The 18250-nt window shown below is 35.6% G+C and overlaps 2 protein-coding genes across 2 annotated transcripts; one reads left to right on the forward strand and one right to left on the reverse strand.

The window, feature by feature from the left end:
* Positions 1-3205: 3205 nt before the first annotated feature.
* LOC136062461 (protein FAR1-RELATED SEQUENCE 7-like) lies at positions 3206-3574 on the reverse strand. Its single transcript, XM_065761525.1, has one exon. The coding sequence runs from the start codon at positions 3572-3574 to the stop codon at positions 3206-3208; it is 369 nt and encodes a 122-aa protein (XP_065617597.1).
* Positions 3575-7160: 3586 nt separating this feature from the next.
* On the forward strand, positions 7161-13821 carry LOC136062463 (uncharacterized). The gene is made up of 4 exons (XM_065761532.1): positions 7161-7771; positions 12189-12250; positions 13184-13321; positions 13456-13821. The coding sequence occupies exons 1-4, from the start codon at positions 7261-7263 to the stop codon at positions 13804-13806; spliced, it is 1062 nt and encodes a 353-aa protein (XP_065617604.1). The 5' UTR covers positions 7161-7260; the 3' UTR covers positions 13807-13821.
* The last annotated feature ends 4429 nt before the right edge of the window (positions 13822-18250 follow it).

Raw genomic sequence — 18250 nt, forward strand, 5'->3', positions numbered from 1 at the left:
AAAAAAAAGGAAATCTCATATTTTGGGAATAAAATAAAATATAATTATTTACAATTGTCCTACAGTAGCATCATAAATTTATGATGATACTGTAGCACAATTATAAAATTTTTACAATTAGAAACCAAGTAAAGGGAGCTTTTGGTATTTTGATGCTAAAATATACCAACATATGGCATTTGAGAGACTAGGTATTGATGCTCTAAGTTATCATCTTTGACAACTTAGAGCATTCACAGCAAAGAAGTTAAAATTTTTAGCATTTAGCAATTCAAAAAGCTACTTTATCTATTTTAACAACTTACTTTACAATACACCCAACATCAAAAGTTTTATTTTAACATTCAACACATTAAAATAATATAAACAGTATAATAAAATAATATATTTAACACAATAAACAACAACCACAACTATCAATATATTAAAATACTTTTTTTAACCCTATATTAAAAAATTATTTTTTGTTTTGAGTTTTAAGTTACAGTGAGCTGCTATTGATAGCAGTCTACTCTAGCTGAAACTCAAATTCTTTTAACTTTGGTTTCTTTGCTGTAGAAGCTATTTTAATAGGATTGATTGCTAAATTGACTTTTTAGTCAATTTAGCAAACTTATTGCTTGCTCTTACTGTAGTTAGATCATTCACAGCAAGGTTGCTAAAAAAATAATTTTTAATAAATCAAAATACTACTTTATCTATTTTAACACCCCACTTTATAATACATCCAACATCAAATGTTTTATTTTAATATTCAACACATTAAAATAATATAAATAATACAATAAAATAATATATTCAATACAATAAATAACAACTACAATCATCAACACATTAAAATACTATTTTTTTTAATACCCTGCATTATTTATTTATTTTTTTGTATACAAGATAAAATTTATACTCTAGCCTAATCTAAGTGTATATATGTGTGAATCTTCCTTCTGGATACTTGAACCTCGGCCCTTACTCTTTACATCCCACAAGCATTTATACTTGTAAAGTAACCACCGCACCAAGAATGCACGATAATTTTTTTGTTTTGAGTTTAAGTTATAGTAAGTGCATCACCATCAAGTCTTTCATAATAAATGTCATTTTGACACACCAAAAGCCTACTTTATTATTTTAGCACACCATTTTACAATATATTTATTTATCAGATGTTCTATTCTTCAATCCCATATATTAAAATAATATATACATCACATTAAAATATCATTAAAAAAAAAACTTCAAACAGTAATATATACTGCACATTTGTTCTCCTATTGTCCAAGATACATCCATATTTTGCTCTCTTGTCCATATTTTCAAAATGTACATAACATGAATTGTTTTTATATCAAGTGAGTCAAAAACTTTCAGAACATGGCAACATAAATTTCCAACTATTTCTAACTTTCTACAACTACATAAAAATGTCTTATTTGTAGTGTCATAAGAGACTATCTACACACCAGGCTTATAGAGAAACTCAACAATGTATGTAACTAGGAGTGTGCATGGGTCGGGTTGAGGGAATTTTTTGACCCAACCCACCATGGTGGGTCAAAAAAAATTTGACCCAACCCAACCCATCATATAAGTCCAACCCAACCCTCATGGGTCGGGTTGGATTGGGTTGAACCCATGGGTTTGACAAATTTTTTATTATTATTATTAAATTGAGTAGAAAAAAATATAAATATTAATATATTAAAAAAAAAACCCAAAGATTAGTATCAATGTAACTCCTTAACGGCAAACAACATTAATTACTAAACAACAATAGTAATTTACTAAGGTTTATGTGAACTAATTGGCTTTTATATGGGATAGGAAGAGCTAAATAAATAATATATTTTAAATATATATTAAATATAGGTGGGTCGGGTCAGGTTTGGCGGGTTTGTAATTTTATGACCCAAACCCAACTCGACCCGCTATAAATTTTTTTTTTTTTTGTAACCTAACCCAACCCACCAAGCCCTAAAAACCAACCCAACCCAGGGGGTCGGGTCGGGTTTGGCGGGTTAGTGGGTTTTCTGCACACCCCTATATGTAACTAACAAGTTCTCTTAGTGATTTTTTTTTCTTTACTGCTGATACAATGTCAAACTAATCATGAAGCATTCAAAAGATTGTAGGTGTGTACACTTATACTGCTTGCTTTAATAAGGGAGAATTTTTCATGTCTAATTGGGGAAATTTTTGCTTACCATTAAATTCAACCTATAACTCTCTTTGTCGTTGTAGAAAGTTAGAAATTCAACCATTAATTCAACCATTAAGAAAGTTAGAAATTCAACCATTAATTTCAACCACTCCATCAAAATGTTTAAAAATATCTCCATTTAAATTAAATTTCAAGTAATTTTTCAAATCTCCATTCAAACTTTCACTGAGTTGGGTACTTCGCACTCCCAATGTAAATTCATTCTTCATGTAACACTGCCCATTTTCTTTTCAATTTGTAGATACTATCCAACCAACTACGATTATTTATAGCATATGTGTCGATCATGTCCTTCCATGTTTTTTCAATTTCATCATTATAATCAAACGTATAAATTTTAAAAACTTGAAGAAAAGAAAGACCATCTTTCATCAAATTTTCCAAATGTTTTATCCCATTTTGCATTATGTGCCAAGTACATAATCCTTGGTAAGTGTTAGACATTACCTCATTCACTGCCTTTGCCATTGCAAGATCTTGATCTGTAAAAATTGTTTTAGGTATTTTACCTACATATGCAACTAGAAATCTTTCACAAAGCCACTTAAATGATTCTGTTGTTTCATCATGTAAAAGAGAAATCCCAAAAATTGTTAACCCTCTATGGAAATTGAAACCGGTAAACACCCCTAACGGTCTTAACTCTTTATTAGTACAATATGTAGTGTCAAATGTCAACACATCACCAAAATTATCATAATCAATAGGATCGACCCAAAAAATGTTAGTTATTTGTTCAATGTTATCCAACTATACTCCATATTGAAATGATGAATTTTTAGTCAATTGTTTCTGAAAGTACCCTAATAAACATCTAGCTTCACCGTATATTCAGTTTTTTTGCCATCTTATTCTAAGGTAATTTTTATGATCAAGATTAGCTCTCCCACCAGCCTCTCTACTCATTAACTCATATATTGCTTTTGGCTTGATTCCAAAAGAGGATGCTAAATCAATCAATCCTGCATGAACTTCTGAAATTTTTCGTTAAGATCTCATCATATAAACTGTTTCTGATAGACGAAGAGTGTGATCATGTTCTCCAACAAAATCAGCCACTTTATACTTTCCAGTTTCTTGCACTAATGAAACATATAACCTTAAAGGACAACTAGTCCTTGTATCATCTCGGTTATGAGTGAGAATGATATCTTCTTCTTCTGTACCTCGAATGCCTTGTTTTGTGCATACAAGTCCCCTCGATGTTACCTTTCCATCCTTCTTACTTTTATTTATGTAATGTTTTCTAACATCAAAGCCCATTTGCCTTCCATATTTTACCCCAAATTCCCATGCATCTTCTAATGTATCGAATTCCATACCAACTCTAGGATTCAAATTTGCATTGGCATCCATGTTTTGAGAGAATTCTCTCGCCACGCCATGCGATGAATTAAAGTATACTCTTGTAATTAACAAACAACTGTACAAAATATCTACTATTATAAATATAGAATAATGATTGTTTTTCTTTGAAAATAAAAGCTGAAAATTTGTGTATTAACATTGTACTTATCATATATAAGAATTACAACAAACCAATATATGATCATGAGAGATGATGACCCAATTGATAAAGAATAGTTCAAGCTAAAATTTATTAAAAATTTGTTAAAGTGTATCATACCTATACAAAGACAAAAATTCAATTGTCAAAATTTTCAATTTCTATGACAGTAAATTTTGATCACTAAATTTTGTTTGCAAACATGAAATGCAAAGACTAAAACACTACAGTTCAAACACATTCAAGACCTAAAAGCATAGACTTCAACCAATGTAACATCTAACTAGTAAAATAGGAATTTTAGCTATATCCCCTGTATCATTGACCATCCATTTCTTTAATTTTGCTAGACCATATTTCATATATCCATTTGAAAATGTGCAGCATTCAAGTTGGAGCAAAAAACTACCCAAAAATATTCCTCAAAACAAGAACTAAATAATTATTCCATGATGAAATATAGATCACTAGTAGAATTAAAATTAAACCCCAACGTACAAGCCCTATCCCCTAATCCCTGACCTGATGTGGGAAGCAGCATAGGAAGCAAAGATGGATCGGTAGTGACTATGCCAAATGGGATTTTGAGGATTTTCAAGATATAATGGCCAAGTACCGTTAGAACCAGCAATCTGGCCAATGGCTACGCACTTCGGAGAGAGCTTCACTCCTTGAGAGTTGAGACAACTTCATGCTTGGAGAGAGAGAGAGAGAGAGAGAGAGAGAGAGATTTTTATTTTGTGTTTTAAGCCTCTTAGGTAAGAAGAAGCACATGGGGTCTGAAAATTTTTAAGGGTGAAATGGTCTTTTTATTATTTGGTGAGGTGTTGAATTATGAGCCTTTGGATTAAATGAATGGCTAATATTAAAGTTATTGCATATCGTGCAATACCTTAGGTATTGCACTAGATCTCAATCCCCGTTGTCACTACCTTTGTCATCACCACCCATGTCATCCAAGCTATCATGAACCTAAAAAAATGCCATGAACATCAAGGCCCAAGCCCAAGTCACGAGCACTAGTCCATTCTTTGTTCCAATTTGCCTTAAAGAGTGACATGTCGAGGAATGGATCAGATTGGTTGATTTGACTTGGGTAGAAGGCATGAAATTGTTGATTGATGATTTTGTTTTAGGTAGAGGGCATGAGAGTAGTGGAATAACAATATTAGTTTTAATTTGTGGTCAATTGTGTAAAGTATAGAGGGTATGAAATTGGGGAACAATAATATTTATGGTAAGTAATACTAAATCTAAACCTTTCATGTTACTAATATTTAAAAATAAATAAAAATTTGACAAGTATGGTTTACTAAAATTTATTTTTAAAATTGATTTTATTAAATTATATTTAAAAAGTAATTGTATAATAAAATGTGGTCACCCACACAACACATGATACCTTTTGTCTTGATAAAAAGTTTAAAGGAGGCAATTTGTTCAATTGCAATATCGAATTTGAAAATGATCCCAATTTTAGGGAGTTCTTGGGTTTTATTTTTTGGAAAATTTGTCCAAGAAGCTCTCCATCATTGGACGAGCGCACAAGATAGTCTAGCTATGTTTGTCTCGGGTGTAAAAGAAATATGAAAAATATTTTACACCATTGGTTGTGTTTGGGTTAGTTGAAAAACTTAGTTAAATTGAAAATGAATTTTAGTTGATTGTAAAAAGGCACCCCCTTCAGTGTAAAACCATTTACATTTGTATTTCACCTTCAAACAAATTACACTCATTTTCAGCTTCTATGAGAGAGAGAGAGAGAGAGAGAGAGAGAGAGAGAGAGAGAGAGGCCGATACACTGTTTGTGTCCTTGACTCCGATCACCTCGCCACCACCGGTGGTGGCCTCACATCTCAACCTCAACTTCTCTCTAAAACCAAAACCCATAACCTCTCTCAATTTGGATTGGTCTCACCCTCCCTCTCTTCTTCTCTTCGATTCGATAAGGTGGAGCCTCTATGGCTCCTCCGTAGCAAACCCCAGGCAACACCACTCCATAGTGGTCTTCTCCCTTTCATCTCACTTTTTTCTCTCTAACCTGAACCAAACCCCCACTCTTCTTTGGCTGATTTTCTTTTTCTTTGATCTTTGATTTTGTGTTCGTTTTGGTGGCAAGAGAGTAGTGGTGGCAATTTGTTTCCTCCTCTCAATCTAGATTTTGGGTAGTTGGTAGTGGGTTGTGCTTGTCCTTGATGGTGGTAGCTTGTACTTATTGGAAATAAATTTTTTACATGCAAGATCAAACAAATGAAATAATTTTCCCGCATAATTTATGTTTTCGTTTACATAAAAAATTTTTAGCTAAAAATATTTTATACTTGAAAAATATTTTACATGGAGCCAAACTCAGCCTCTATTGAGATTGAGCAGAGGCATTTTTGTCATCTAATATTACTGCGAGGGTAATTTGGGAATTAGGGGGAACTCTTTGTAGCCCTCGCCCCTGGGATTTTTTTAGAAAATAACTACAAAACCCAAACAATATTATTAGTTAGCCAACGTTTCAAACATATTGCATTTCTAACAATTTGACTTCAGAGTAGTTGATTTTACTGTTCATATCGCTTATTTTTGTGCCACGTAGATAAAGAAATCGACTTCATAGAAGTCGTTTTCCATACAAAGAAAACGACTTTAGAGAAGTCGTCTTCTTTGTATAGAAGACGACTTCTTCTTTGTATAGAAGACGACTTCTCTGAAGTCGTTTTCTCTGCATAGATTCAAACTAAGCTACTGGGATGAGAAATTACTGGGATGAGAAGTCGTTTTCTTTGTATTTCAGATGAGAAATTACTTACAGCTACGCGGGTGGACACGGCGGTCCAGGCAGAGTCGGATGGTGGTGGCGCCGGCGTTCTGAATCGGCGTTTAGACGGTGGTGGCGCACCGTCGTACCCTCGGAGTTGGCGTTCAACAAAACCTCATGGATCCGTCGAGTCAGGTCCGTTTGAACGCCGATTCCATTTCGAGAGCAACAAAGTCTTCATTTCGACGACTCCATTTCGAGATCAGATCATATCAGATTTGTCATTCGTGGGTTTGGGTTTCGTTTGGGTTTGGATTTGTCATTCTTGTTTGGGTTTCATTTTTTTTTTTTTTTGGATTGAATTGGTCGCCTGAGGCTAATTTGCAGGTTTGGGTTTCTATACAAAGAAGACGACTTCTCTGAAGTCGTTTTCTTTGTATAGAAAACGACTTCTCCGAAGTCGATTTCTTTATCTACGTGGCGCAAAAATAGGCGATATGAACAGTAAAATCGACTCTCTTTGAAGTCGAGTTGTTAGAAATGCAATATATTTGAAACGTTGACTAACTAATGATATTGTTTGAAACGTTGACTAACTAATGATATTATTTGGGTTTTGTAGTTATTTTCTTAAAAATCCCTCGCCCCTGCACTTCCCTTCACTTTCCCGCCAAAAGCACTTAGTAATATAGAAAGGCATTGCCAATTTGTCATACCCTGTTTATTAGTATTTCACCATCTCTCTCACACACATACTGTTACTCAAAGCCACCTCTCAATCCACCAATGGACATGGAAATGGACATTCCTCTCCCAGAAGAGCTTGAATTCCTTGAATCCAACTCTCACCTCTACGAAGACGACTACCCAGACCTCGAACCACCGGAACCCTACCCACAACAAGAAGAACCTCAACCACCTTCACCTTCGTCGCCTACAGATCCGCCGCTTATCTCTGAAACTCAAACCAACGGCCACAAGCGTCATCGATCGGACGGCCTCCATGCCTCCACAACAGAAAACACTGCTCCCTCGGATGATAAACGGTCCAGAATTGACGACCTGGAGCCGGTGCCCGACGAGGAGGATTGGCTGCGCTACTCGCCGCCGCCAGTACGGGAGCCGAGTCCTGTGGTGGAGGAACAAGAGGAGAAGATCGTGTCCAGGTACGCGTCGCAGATCGACGGAGATTGTATTCCAGTGACTGCGCCGAGCGGAGATAGGGTTTATGCGAAGATATGTAGGGTCGTGAGGGAGGAGCGTTTGAACAAATTGCATGCGAAAACGCAGTCCGGTGGTAGGGTTATTACTTTTGCTCTTTTTCTGTTTGGTTTCCAAGAATCTTACCCTCTATTTTTTATAATTATTCATAAAATTTTCATTTGACTGCCTTGTAAAATTGTTGGTCCGTTTCAATATAAAATGTAATTGAACATTTAAGGAATAAGAGAAAAAAGAAATGTAGAAAGCGAGTTTATCTTCATCATTAGCGTGCTGAAGTTTTAGTGACAGTGATAAATTTTAATGTACCAAGCGTTAAGTATTGATTTAAAATTATAGATTAAGGAATTTTGAAAAATGTCTATTCCAAATCCTTAGGGACTACTAAATTGAGGCAGGCCACATAGAACTTTTATGATTCAAGTTTTTCAACCCCTACAGGTTATAATCTGAGTAGCACAGACATGGGCATGGGTACAACACAATGATGTGAGCAATTTCTGAAAAATTAAAACATGACAAGGCTGGTACGACACCGCTGGTATGACTTTGGTATAACATGGATATGACATGGGTATGGTATCCCAAACGAAGTGTCCATGTTTCCTAGGTTATAACTCGTGGTCTTATTTTTAGATTTGCTGCTTGTAATACTATTTGACAAACTCTGGTGGCTAGAACTTGCCTTATATCCAATATTCCCACATTGGGGAATCAAGAACCTAAAGGAGTAATGAGTTGTAGTTGAAGCCTACAAGTAAGCGCTGCACTGTTGTGAAGGGTTTGGTGGTTCCATGTCATCAAAAAATAAAATAAAATTATAGAGTAAGTTGGGGACAAAGGATGTGGAAAAGAATATTCAGAAACTTGAATTGTGTCAAAAGTAAAGAAGAGACTTGAATTGTGTCAAGTGCATTGAAGATAAAGATCAAAGAGTGTTTTTAAAGAAAGAGGAGATTAAAGAGAGATGGAAAAAGTATTTTGATAAACTTTTTAATGGAAGCGATACTAGAAGTTGGAGCGCATTGCATAACCCAATTAAGCATAGAAATTGTAGGTTTGTTTGAAGAATTGTGATAATTGAGGTAAAGGATGCATTAAGCAGGATGAAATTGGTATAAGTTGTGGAACCTCATGAAATTTCCATTAAGTGTGGAATTTCTTGGGTTATGTGGTTGTATGCTGGTTGACAAACTTTTTTCCATAAGATGTAGTGTTAACAAAATGCTTAATGATTGGAGGAGAAACACTCACTAGAACAAAGGAGATATTTAAAACTGTATAAAATATTGTGAAATTAATGTTATGAGTCGCATTATGAATATTGGGGAGAGAGTGATTGAACATATGCATGAAACAACAATATTGGGAAATGGATTTGGTTTTATGCTAGGGTGATCTATTATGGAAGTTATTTTCTTTTAGATCTCTAATGTAACTTATGGGGAAGCTTGTATAGATCTATATATGGTTTATATTGATCTTGAGAATGTGGGTGATGGTACTAGGATAAAGTTTTGGGAGGATGAATGGTGTAGGGATTGTTCTCTTAAGGAAGCATTTCCAGAATTGCATGGTATTTGTCAGACAAGGGAGTCTTCAGTGTAGGAGGTTATGCGGTTTTCTGATGGGAGGCTGCATTGGGACATTTTGTTTTGTCGTCCACCACAGGATTGGGAGTTAGTATCATTGGATCTTTTTTGGGATGTACTTTACTCCACGAATGTGCGGGGTGCTTTTTTTTTTTTTGATAGGTAAAGAAAATTTTATTCAAAGACATAATAATGAGTCACCCAAGTATATAAGAAGTATACAACAGGGGACCAAAATAATCAAAAACATAAATGACAAGCATCCATCAAATCATAGACCGAAAAAATAGAATGACTTCCTATGATAGACATCCAATCCGATAGAGTTTTAAAGAAGAAAAGTTTTAAATCAGTTATAGTCCTTTCAGAATCTTCAAAACACTAGTTTTTTCTCTCTCGCCAAATGCACCAAATCAAACAATGAGGCATAGCCATCCAAATAACACCATTACGATGATGACCAAGATTTCCTTGCCAACATGCAAGGAGCTCAACCACATTCTTTGGCATCTCCCTGTAGATACCAAACAAGGTGAACACTATAGACCACAACTCATGAACAATAGGACAATGTAGTAAAAGATGGTCTATCGATTCTACATTACTTTTGCACATATAACACCAATATAGAATCAACACCTTCTTCTTATGTAAATTATCAATAGTCGAGATAGTTCTTAAAGCTACAGTCCAAACAAGAAATGCGACTCTGGAAGGAACCTTTTGCTTCCAAATACTTCTCCAAGGAAAGGACTGAGTACATACACCTAACAAAGCTTGATAATAACTGCTTGCCTTAAAGCCCTTGCTCTTAGCAGGTGTACACATCTTATTCTCACCAACACCTCTCAACGAGACTCCATATATAACATCCCAAAAAACAGACAGAATCTAATTCCCTATCATGAATTTCTCGCAAGAATTCCAAGTCCCAAAAAAGAACCCCGTTAGGAAATTGCATGAGATTAGCCACATAAGCCTCCTTATCATTATTGATTCTGAATAAATCTGGAAAACACATACTCAAAGGATTATCCCACATCAGACATCATGCCAAAATTTCACTCTAGTCCCATCTCCAATCTGAAAATGAATGTAGTGAGAAAAAATAGACCAATCGCTACTAATAGTTTTCCATAAACTCACCCTATAGGAGTCTGGAACAAAATTAGAGCACCAATCTCCCTTCTCAACTCCATATTTAATCCTTATTACCCTTCTCCATAACGCTTCTCTCTCATACCCAAATCTCCACAACCATTTTCCCAATGACGCTTCATTAAAGTATCTCAAATTTTGAATTGCTAGACCCCCAGACTGGATAGGAGAGCATACCTTGGACCAACCAAGTGACGTTTAGAATCATCTCCTAGACCACCCCAAAGAAAATTTCGTTGAAGTTGTTCCATACAGTATGCTATATCTGCTAGGATTGGAAAAAGGGAGAGGAGATATGTAGGTAAATTGGATAAAGTACTTTTTATGAGTGTAAGTCTCCCCCCTTTGGATTGATACAATCTTTTCCACCTTGCTAACCTCCTTTCCACCTTCACAATGATGGGATTCCAAACTGCTCTATCTTTCCATTTTGCACCCAATGGAAGGCCTAAATATTTCATAGGAAGTGAGCCCTGCTTATAACCCAACGCATCTACTAGCATCTCAAAATTTGGAACCACTCCCACAGGAACTAGTTCAGACGTATTAATTTTCAATACCGATACAATCTCAAACCATGATAAAATTAGGCACAAAAACAACATCTGGTTGATATCAGCACCGCACATAATTAATGTATCATCTGCAAAGAGAAGATGCGTTACTTGTAAGTGATCACTTGTTGAGGTACTCACTAAATCTAGACAATCAACCTTCTGTCACTGCCTTATCCATCATTTTGCTAATTGCCTCCATAACAACAACAAACAACAATGAAAGCATGTGCAGGGTGTTGGTGCTAACAAACTTTGTTGAAAGCTAGTATTGAGTAGAGATTTTGGGGTTTCTATCACTCTTTTTCTCCTTTTGTCATTGATTTTCCTTGGAAAATGGTGTGGCAATCGAAGGTTCCTCCTAAAATAGCGTTCTTTTCTTGGACTATTGCCTTAGGTAAGATCTTAACTACATATAATCTTTGGAAGAGGCATATTACAGTGCTAGAGTGGTGCTTAATGTGTAAAAGGTGTGGTGAATAGGTGGATCACCTTCTTCTTCATTGAACTATAGCATATGAGTTGTGGTCTATGGTTTTTTGTTTGTTTGGTATACATTGGGTTATGCCATATAAAGTTAGTGAGTTGTTAGCTTTTTGGCAGGGCAAGTTTGGTAGACATCAAAATATAGATTTATGGAGGTTGGTGCCACATTGTTTGTTTTGGTGCTTATGACGGGAGCGGAATTCTAGATGTTTTGAGGATTGTGAATGGTCTATTCTTGACATTAAGTCCTTTTTTTTTTCCCCCTGTACTCTCCTTGATTGGAGCTATGTTTTTTGGTTTTCCATTGTTTCATAGTAAAGGAGACTGTCATTTTAGCTACATCCTTGATTGAGTAAAGGCTCTTAATTTTGAGAATTGGGCTTGGTAGTTTAAGCTTTTGGGTTTGGGTGGTGTCTCACAGTCTCTACTTCTTACCTATATTTTTATTTATTTATAAATTTGATAGTTAGCACCATATCCTCACTTATGTTGGCATTTCTAGATTGATACTTCACTTCTTAGTAACCAATTAACCAAAAACCTTGGGATTTATCTGCCAGAACTCTGTTAGACTACTTGCAGTTTCTTCAACTTGAAAATTCTTCTGTTATATTGTCATGGTGTATACCCATTTACCTTCAGTTTTCTATGATCAATTTTAGTTTCATGTTAGTTGATAGTTGGACATCTATCTTCCCTGCAGGACTTATTTTGGAACCTGTCAATGTTCTATTGCAAAGAGTTGAGCAAGAGGCTTTTGCTAAGGTAAACATCATGATATTTAATTTATTCTCAGTTGTACTGCGAAAGAAATGCCAGTGGTTTGAAAATTTAGTCTCTTGGGTCAATGGTGAAACATAAAATCTCAAGTCTTGATCCTCTGTTTTTCCTTCTTACTTAAAGCATGTTGACAAGTAATTTTAAAATCCACACACACACACACACACACACACATAATGTTTTGTAGTATTCCATTAAATTGTTTTTAAATGAATGCTCTCCTTCTCACTCTTCTCTTTGTAACAATTCCATTAAATTGTTTTTAAAGGAATGCTCTCCTTTTCGCTCTTCTCTTTCCTAAGAGAATGTAAAACTGGATTACATATGAAACAAAGAATTTGGTTCAGATTGAGGTCAAATGTTTAAAAATTCTGTAAGGTATTGGAGCCATTGTTAGAGGGGCTATGAAGTTATCACAGTGATTGATCATTATTTTGCAGTTTAGGTTTCCAGATTTGCTTCAATGTGTATCATCACTTAACAAAATCAGGTTAGAAAAGATTCAGAATTGTCAATAGGGCATGCCATCTTATCATCTAACAGGGTGAGATGCATATCATCTTACATATGAGGGTCTAAAGCAAGTTCACCATATCCTATGGTGTGATAGCATTATACTGGTCAATGTGGGTCTCTGAGAAATAAATGATTTTGGAGATGGTGATGGGGATTTAATGACTTTCAGAATGGACAGGTCTTCTGTAGTTATTTGATCTACCCACCTTGCTGTATAAGCAACAAACTTTCTCTCAAAGACAGCCATAACTATGTAGAATCTAGATTGAACTCATAATCTTTTCTGGCATGAGGTGGTAAAGGTTCATTGTTAATTAGTTATTAGCAGGAATTGTGAGATTTATGATTGACATACCCTATGCATTAGAATGATTCCTATAACTCATTCTTCTGGTGTTGAAGGCCTTGCAAGCAAGTTCTGAAGGCCAGAATGACATAATTCTTCCTGAAACACCAGTGGTGCATGAACAGCTTTGGGTTGATAAATATGCCCCAAGTTCGTTTACTGAGCTTCTCAGTGATGAACAGACAAATCGTGAGGTAAATATCTTTTTTGGTTTCTCTGAAAGCTTCTTATAAGGAAAATGTTCCAAAAAGGATTTATTTTTCTGAGGCTGCTGTTTCTTTTGACTTTTGTCTCTGTTACTTAACTCTAGATAGTTGTCTAACTACAGGTTCTCTTATGGTTGAAACAATGGGATTCTGGTGTTTTTGGATCTGAAATTAGGAGTACATCGGATGAGGTTTTGTCTGCTTTGAAACGACATTCTTCTGTTGCTCAGCATCAAAAACATTCTGATTCAAATTTTCTGAGGAAGAACAGAGGGCCTAGATGGCGTAATGAAAGATTTAGAAATTCAAACAATTTGGATCACGAAAGTAGTATTTCTAAAGGGGTTCAAGACTCATGGAACAAGAACTCAAGGCTCACTGGCCCACCAGAACACAAGGTAATAAAAATGGCTTGGAATTATTATCATTTTTTAAAGCTGATATGTTTCATTCCTGTGCTTTTTCTTGCATAGAATCTTATCTTATAAATGCATATTTCTTTGTGTCAATTCTGAAGCTTTTATGGTTACACTCTTGATAAAAGCCATTTTAATATTAGCTGGTACCTTTTATTGTGGCATTGCCTCATATCATATGCACTTGCAACATCTTTGCAGTTTTTGAGAAATTACTTCAGCTAAAAAGAGATGTACCCACATATGCATTAACAAACAAACAAATGTGCAACAGTGAAGAACACCAATTGTCTCCTCAATTTGGATTATAGTAGGACTCAGAGTCTCTACCTCTTCTAATAAACTACTTTTGGGTGAAGATTAAGTATTGAAGTATCCCATTAACTCATATATAGTTACTGTAAACGGGTGGGTATGTAAGAGATGATCTGTTTTACTATTTGATTGATATTTCTTGCCATCAGTTGGAAGAGCTACTACTATTTCTAGTTTTGATTATTTTAATATTCTTTTGTCCACAATTTCTAACTCATATTTAGAAAGTCAAGGACACGTGTTCTAACAATACCTTGCTTGCTTGGATATAATAATTTCATTCTGAAGCAATATCTTAGCTCTATTGGAGTTTCTATTTTTTCTCTTAAGTTTCTCTCTCCTGGATATCATGGACTTCACACTATTATGTATAAACAACAAACCTTGTATTTTTAAGGGGAGCTTATTGAGTGGATTTTTTTGTCCTTGTGTATCATGGTGGGGTAGTCCTAGTCAATGAAACGAAATCCTGGTTTGCTAGATGGTTTTGTTATTCAAAGAAGCTGTATGCAGTCCCATCCTAAATTTGCCCAATGACAGATTGTTAATATTTCATACTGACCATTTAAAATTATGTGAAGACCAGCATTGAGCTGCTTCAAGAGTTGAGACAACTTAGGTTGAAGATTGTCCTTGGCAAGATTGGGTTTCTAGAGAGAGTGAAGTGCCAAGTCTCACTAGGGAATTTCCTGTTCAGAGTGATTTCTCTACCCAATAAATTATCATGGATGCGGTTGGGAGTAAATCTTTTAAAATTCTTTATTGTTTGGGGTTCACTTTGGAAGAGTGTCAAATGAGACTGAGTTCTTGGAAGAAGGTGCATAGAGAGGGAAAATTTCTTTTATTATGAGTGGAAATGAGGAAGGCTTTACTGCAATTGTCTACTAGGAAAGAGTATGCTCTTAAAGTAAATCAAGATCCATTAAAAATTAAGGCTCTGTTGACAGCCTCGGGGAGATTTATAATATTGTGTAATGTTGCATGAAACGGATACGTGTAATATCATCTCCTCAGGGAGAGCCCTAGGAGGAAGAGTCCTAGAGATCTTACAATTTAAAGCCCACTGGCCAAGCTTGTGTGCTACTCTGTTGGACTCCCTCCTAACCCAGCTCAAAGAAATATTTCCACTGGTATCTGCTGCGACTAACTCTTTACTTTACTCCATCGTAGCAGCTTCCCATCCAGCATTTTTATTGGGCCCATTAATCAAATCAAGCACAGTGATCACATCGTCCTCTATGATCACTTTATTCCAGTTGCCTCAGTGACCAATTGAATAGCCCGTCTTACTACCAGAGCTTTTGCAACTGTGGAAATAATGGCCACCACTATTCTCATCCTGGCTTTAAACGGATATACCTTCATGATTCGTCAATGTAGCTGCTATGAAAATTCTCTCTCATAATTGCTGCATCTACACTCCTTTTAAAACAACTAACAGGTGGTTTAGACCACTGCTTCACTGCCCTTTCCCCTTTTATCTTGATGCTCACTTTCTCCTTCATAATACTTCCACGGCTTCTTCTAACTCTCATTAGAAATTTATTTATCTTTTTTTTTTTTTGGGGGGGGGGGGGAGCCACATCACTAGTGCATATCTGATATTTAATAGATCTTATTTAATTTATGAATTGAAGTAGTCTTTTTTTAATGGAATTGGTTAAGAGTTTTCTTTTACTTATAAAAAAAAAGATTTATTTCTTTCCTACCTGGTTAAGAAATTATTTCCTTCCCTTGGTTAAGAAGTTAGTTCATTTTTTCCCTTGCTGTAACTTGGAAACCCTATTTAAAGGCCCTAAAACTCAGTATTGGCATGTTTGTGTGTGTAATAAATTATTTTTGGAGTTTTCTTCCAGTGGCTTGGTGTGATTCTGAGCAACTTTAGGTGTTGAAGCCTAAGTTTCTCTCTTTCTCCTGCCTGGTTCTGACACCTATGTTTTATTTGTTTTCATTCTTTTGTATCCTTTTGTGCACACGTTCCCAATGAGAATTTTGTGCTACATGATATTCTGGTGGGGTTGTCATAACATAAGATTTTGGTCTTAGGGCGATTTATGATGGAAAATAAAGACTTTTCTTGTGGCTGCTTTTGAGGCATGAAAGGCAACTATCAGATTCTAGCTTGATTATGAGCATGACTACAAGCCTCTTTTGATTCTGGACCTTTTAACTGTGAACGATATCCATAAATAGGGCTGTAAATGATCCAAGCCGTTCATAAATAGCTTGAGCTTGGCTCGATAAAAAGCCCGTTCATGTTTGTTTGTTTATAAACAAGCCAAGCTTAAGCTTTAGTTTTAGGCTTGTTTAATAAACGAGCCGGGCCCAAGTAAAAAATATTATTCATGAACAAGCTCGTGAACACTAAGGCTTGATACAAAAGTAATAAAACAAGTTGAGTTTAGGCTTATTTATGAGTTTGGTAATAAAATTGATATGAGCTTGACAAGTAAACTCATATCTTTCTAAAACTTTAATTAATTATAAGTTGAGATCACTCATCCAAACCAAATAGGCTAGATAATAAGCTTGATATAGGCTTGATAATATACTTATGTTGGATCTCAAGCTCAAAAGCATGATATTGAGCTTGAGTTTAGGCTTGATATTAAGCTCAAGCTTGGCTTGACTAATGAATCAAGCCAAGCCAAGCCAAGCCGAGCCGAGCTCAAGCTTTTATACTTTATAACGCGCTCAAGCTTGAACATTATTTGTAGGCTCGTATCAAGCTCAAGCCAAGCTTGAACATTCTATTTTTGCTGTCGAGCCGAGCTTGAACATTCACTACTTGACAAAGCTCCGCTCGTTTATAGCCCCACAAATGTTGATGCAAGATTCTTTGCTTATTGCTTAGTGAGAATAGTTAGGTCTTATTGTTTTGCATGGCAATGGTTCATAAGTTTATGCAAGATTCTTCAGTGAGGTAGCTGTTGGAATCTAAAGATGCAGAGATAAGTTTATTTGGATTTTACTTCTCACTCTTTGTAGACTGTGTACAATTTATTAAGGAGGATTGAGAAAGATAATAAGATTGATGCTTTTCTCAAATTCAGCACACTGTTTATTTTCATATAAACTTCGGTTTGAGTGTTGTGTGGTGTTGTTATCTGTCACAGATTCATCCAATCTCTTAGATGTTGGGAAACAAGAATATAATTTGTGTTAAATTCTTACTCTACAGTGGATTGATTTTATTTCTAACAGAGAATGCCTAGCATAGATTCTTTATTTGTGTGTAATGTCCATTAAACAAGCAAAAGTTAAAAAAGAGTGTAACAGAGGGATTATCTGGTGACTAGGGATAGATTTCTCTTTTCCTTTGTTTGACACGCTGATAGATTTGTATGACTGCAGATCTGTTTGACACATATCCCAAACCCACGGCCCTGCACTTGGGATTCTGGCTGATATGGCCATTTTACTCTTCATATCTACTATAAGTTTGGATCTCCAATTTGATGCCAGGTTTAGATGCTCTCATGGATTCATGGATTATTTGTTAATAGCTCATTAGATTCGGTAGTAGTTTCATTAATTGCTCATAATATCTCAAATGAGAAGGAAACAAAGTATCGCACAATTGTCAATCTCTCGAAGAAATCAAACCTTTATTTTTGTCTAACTTGATTCTAAGACTAGTATTTCTTATGTTGTTTTTCCTTTTGGATTCTACATCTTATCTCTCCTTTGGCAGCATCCACTAATTCGGAACCTAACTTGAACGCCTTATTTCCACCTGAGTGTTTTTGGGATGCCCTATTCCCCCTTCAAATAAGAATACTTATGCTGGGATCTTATGAAAAAGCCAAAATATCAATCTTCAAATAATAATACTGATGACTTACACCTTATTGGGGCGGTGACTTTAATGTGGTAAGATTTCCTTCTGAACGTGCTGGTTCTACTGTTTATACTGCTGCTGTGCGGGAGTTTTCTGATTTTATTTCAGACAAAGGTTTGATTGATCTCCCTTTGGAAGGTGGAACTTTTACTTGGTCTAATTCTCGAGAAGTTGAGTCAAAGTCAAGGCTGGACAGATTCTTGTTTTCTGCAGATTGGGAGGATAAGTTTCCTACTGTTTGCCAATGTAGAATGTCTAGGCTTCTATCGGATCACTTTTCGATTGTCCTAGAGGGTGGTTCCTTTCACCAAAGGGGCAGGAGGCCTTTTAGATTTGAAAACATGT

The sequence above is a fragment of the Quercus suber genome, unplaced genomic scaffold, assembly GCF_002906115.3.
Source record: "Quercus suber isolate HL8 unplaced genomic scaffold, Cork oak 2.0 scaffold_417, whole genome shotgun sequence".
In the NCBI taxonomy this organism is placed as follows: domain Eukaryota; kingdom Viridiplantae; phylum Streptophyta; class Magnoliopsida; order Fagales; family Fagaceae; genus Quercus; species Quercus suber.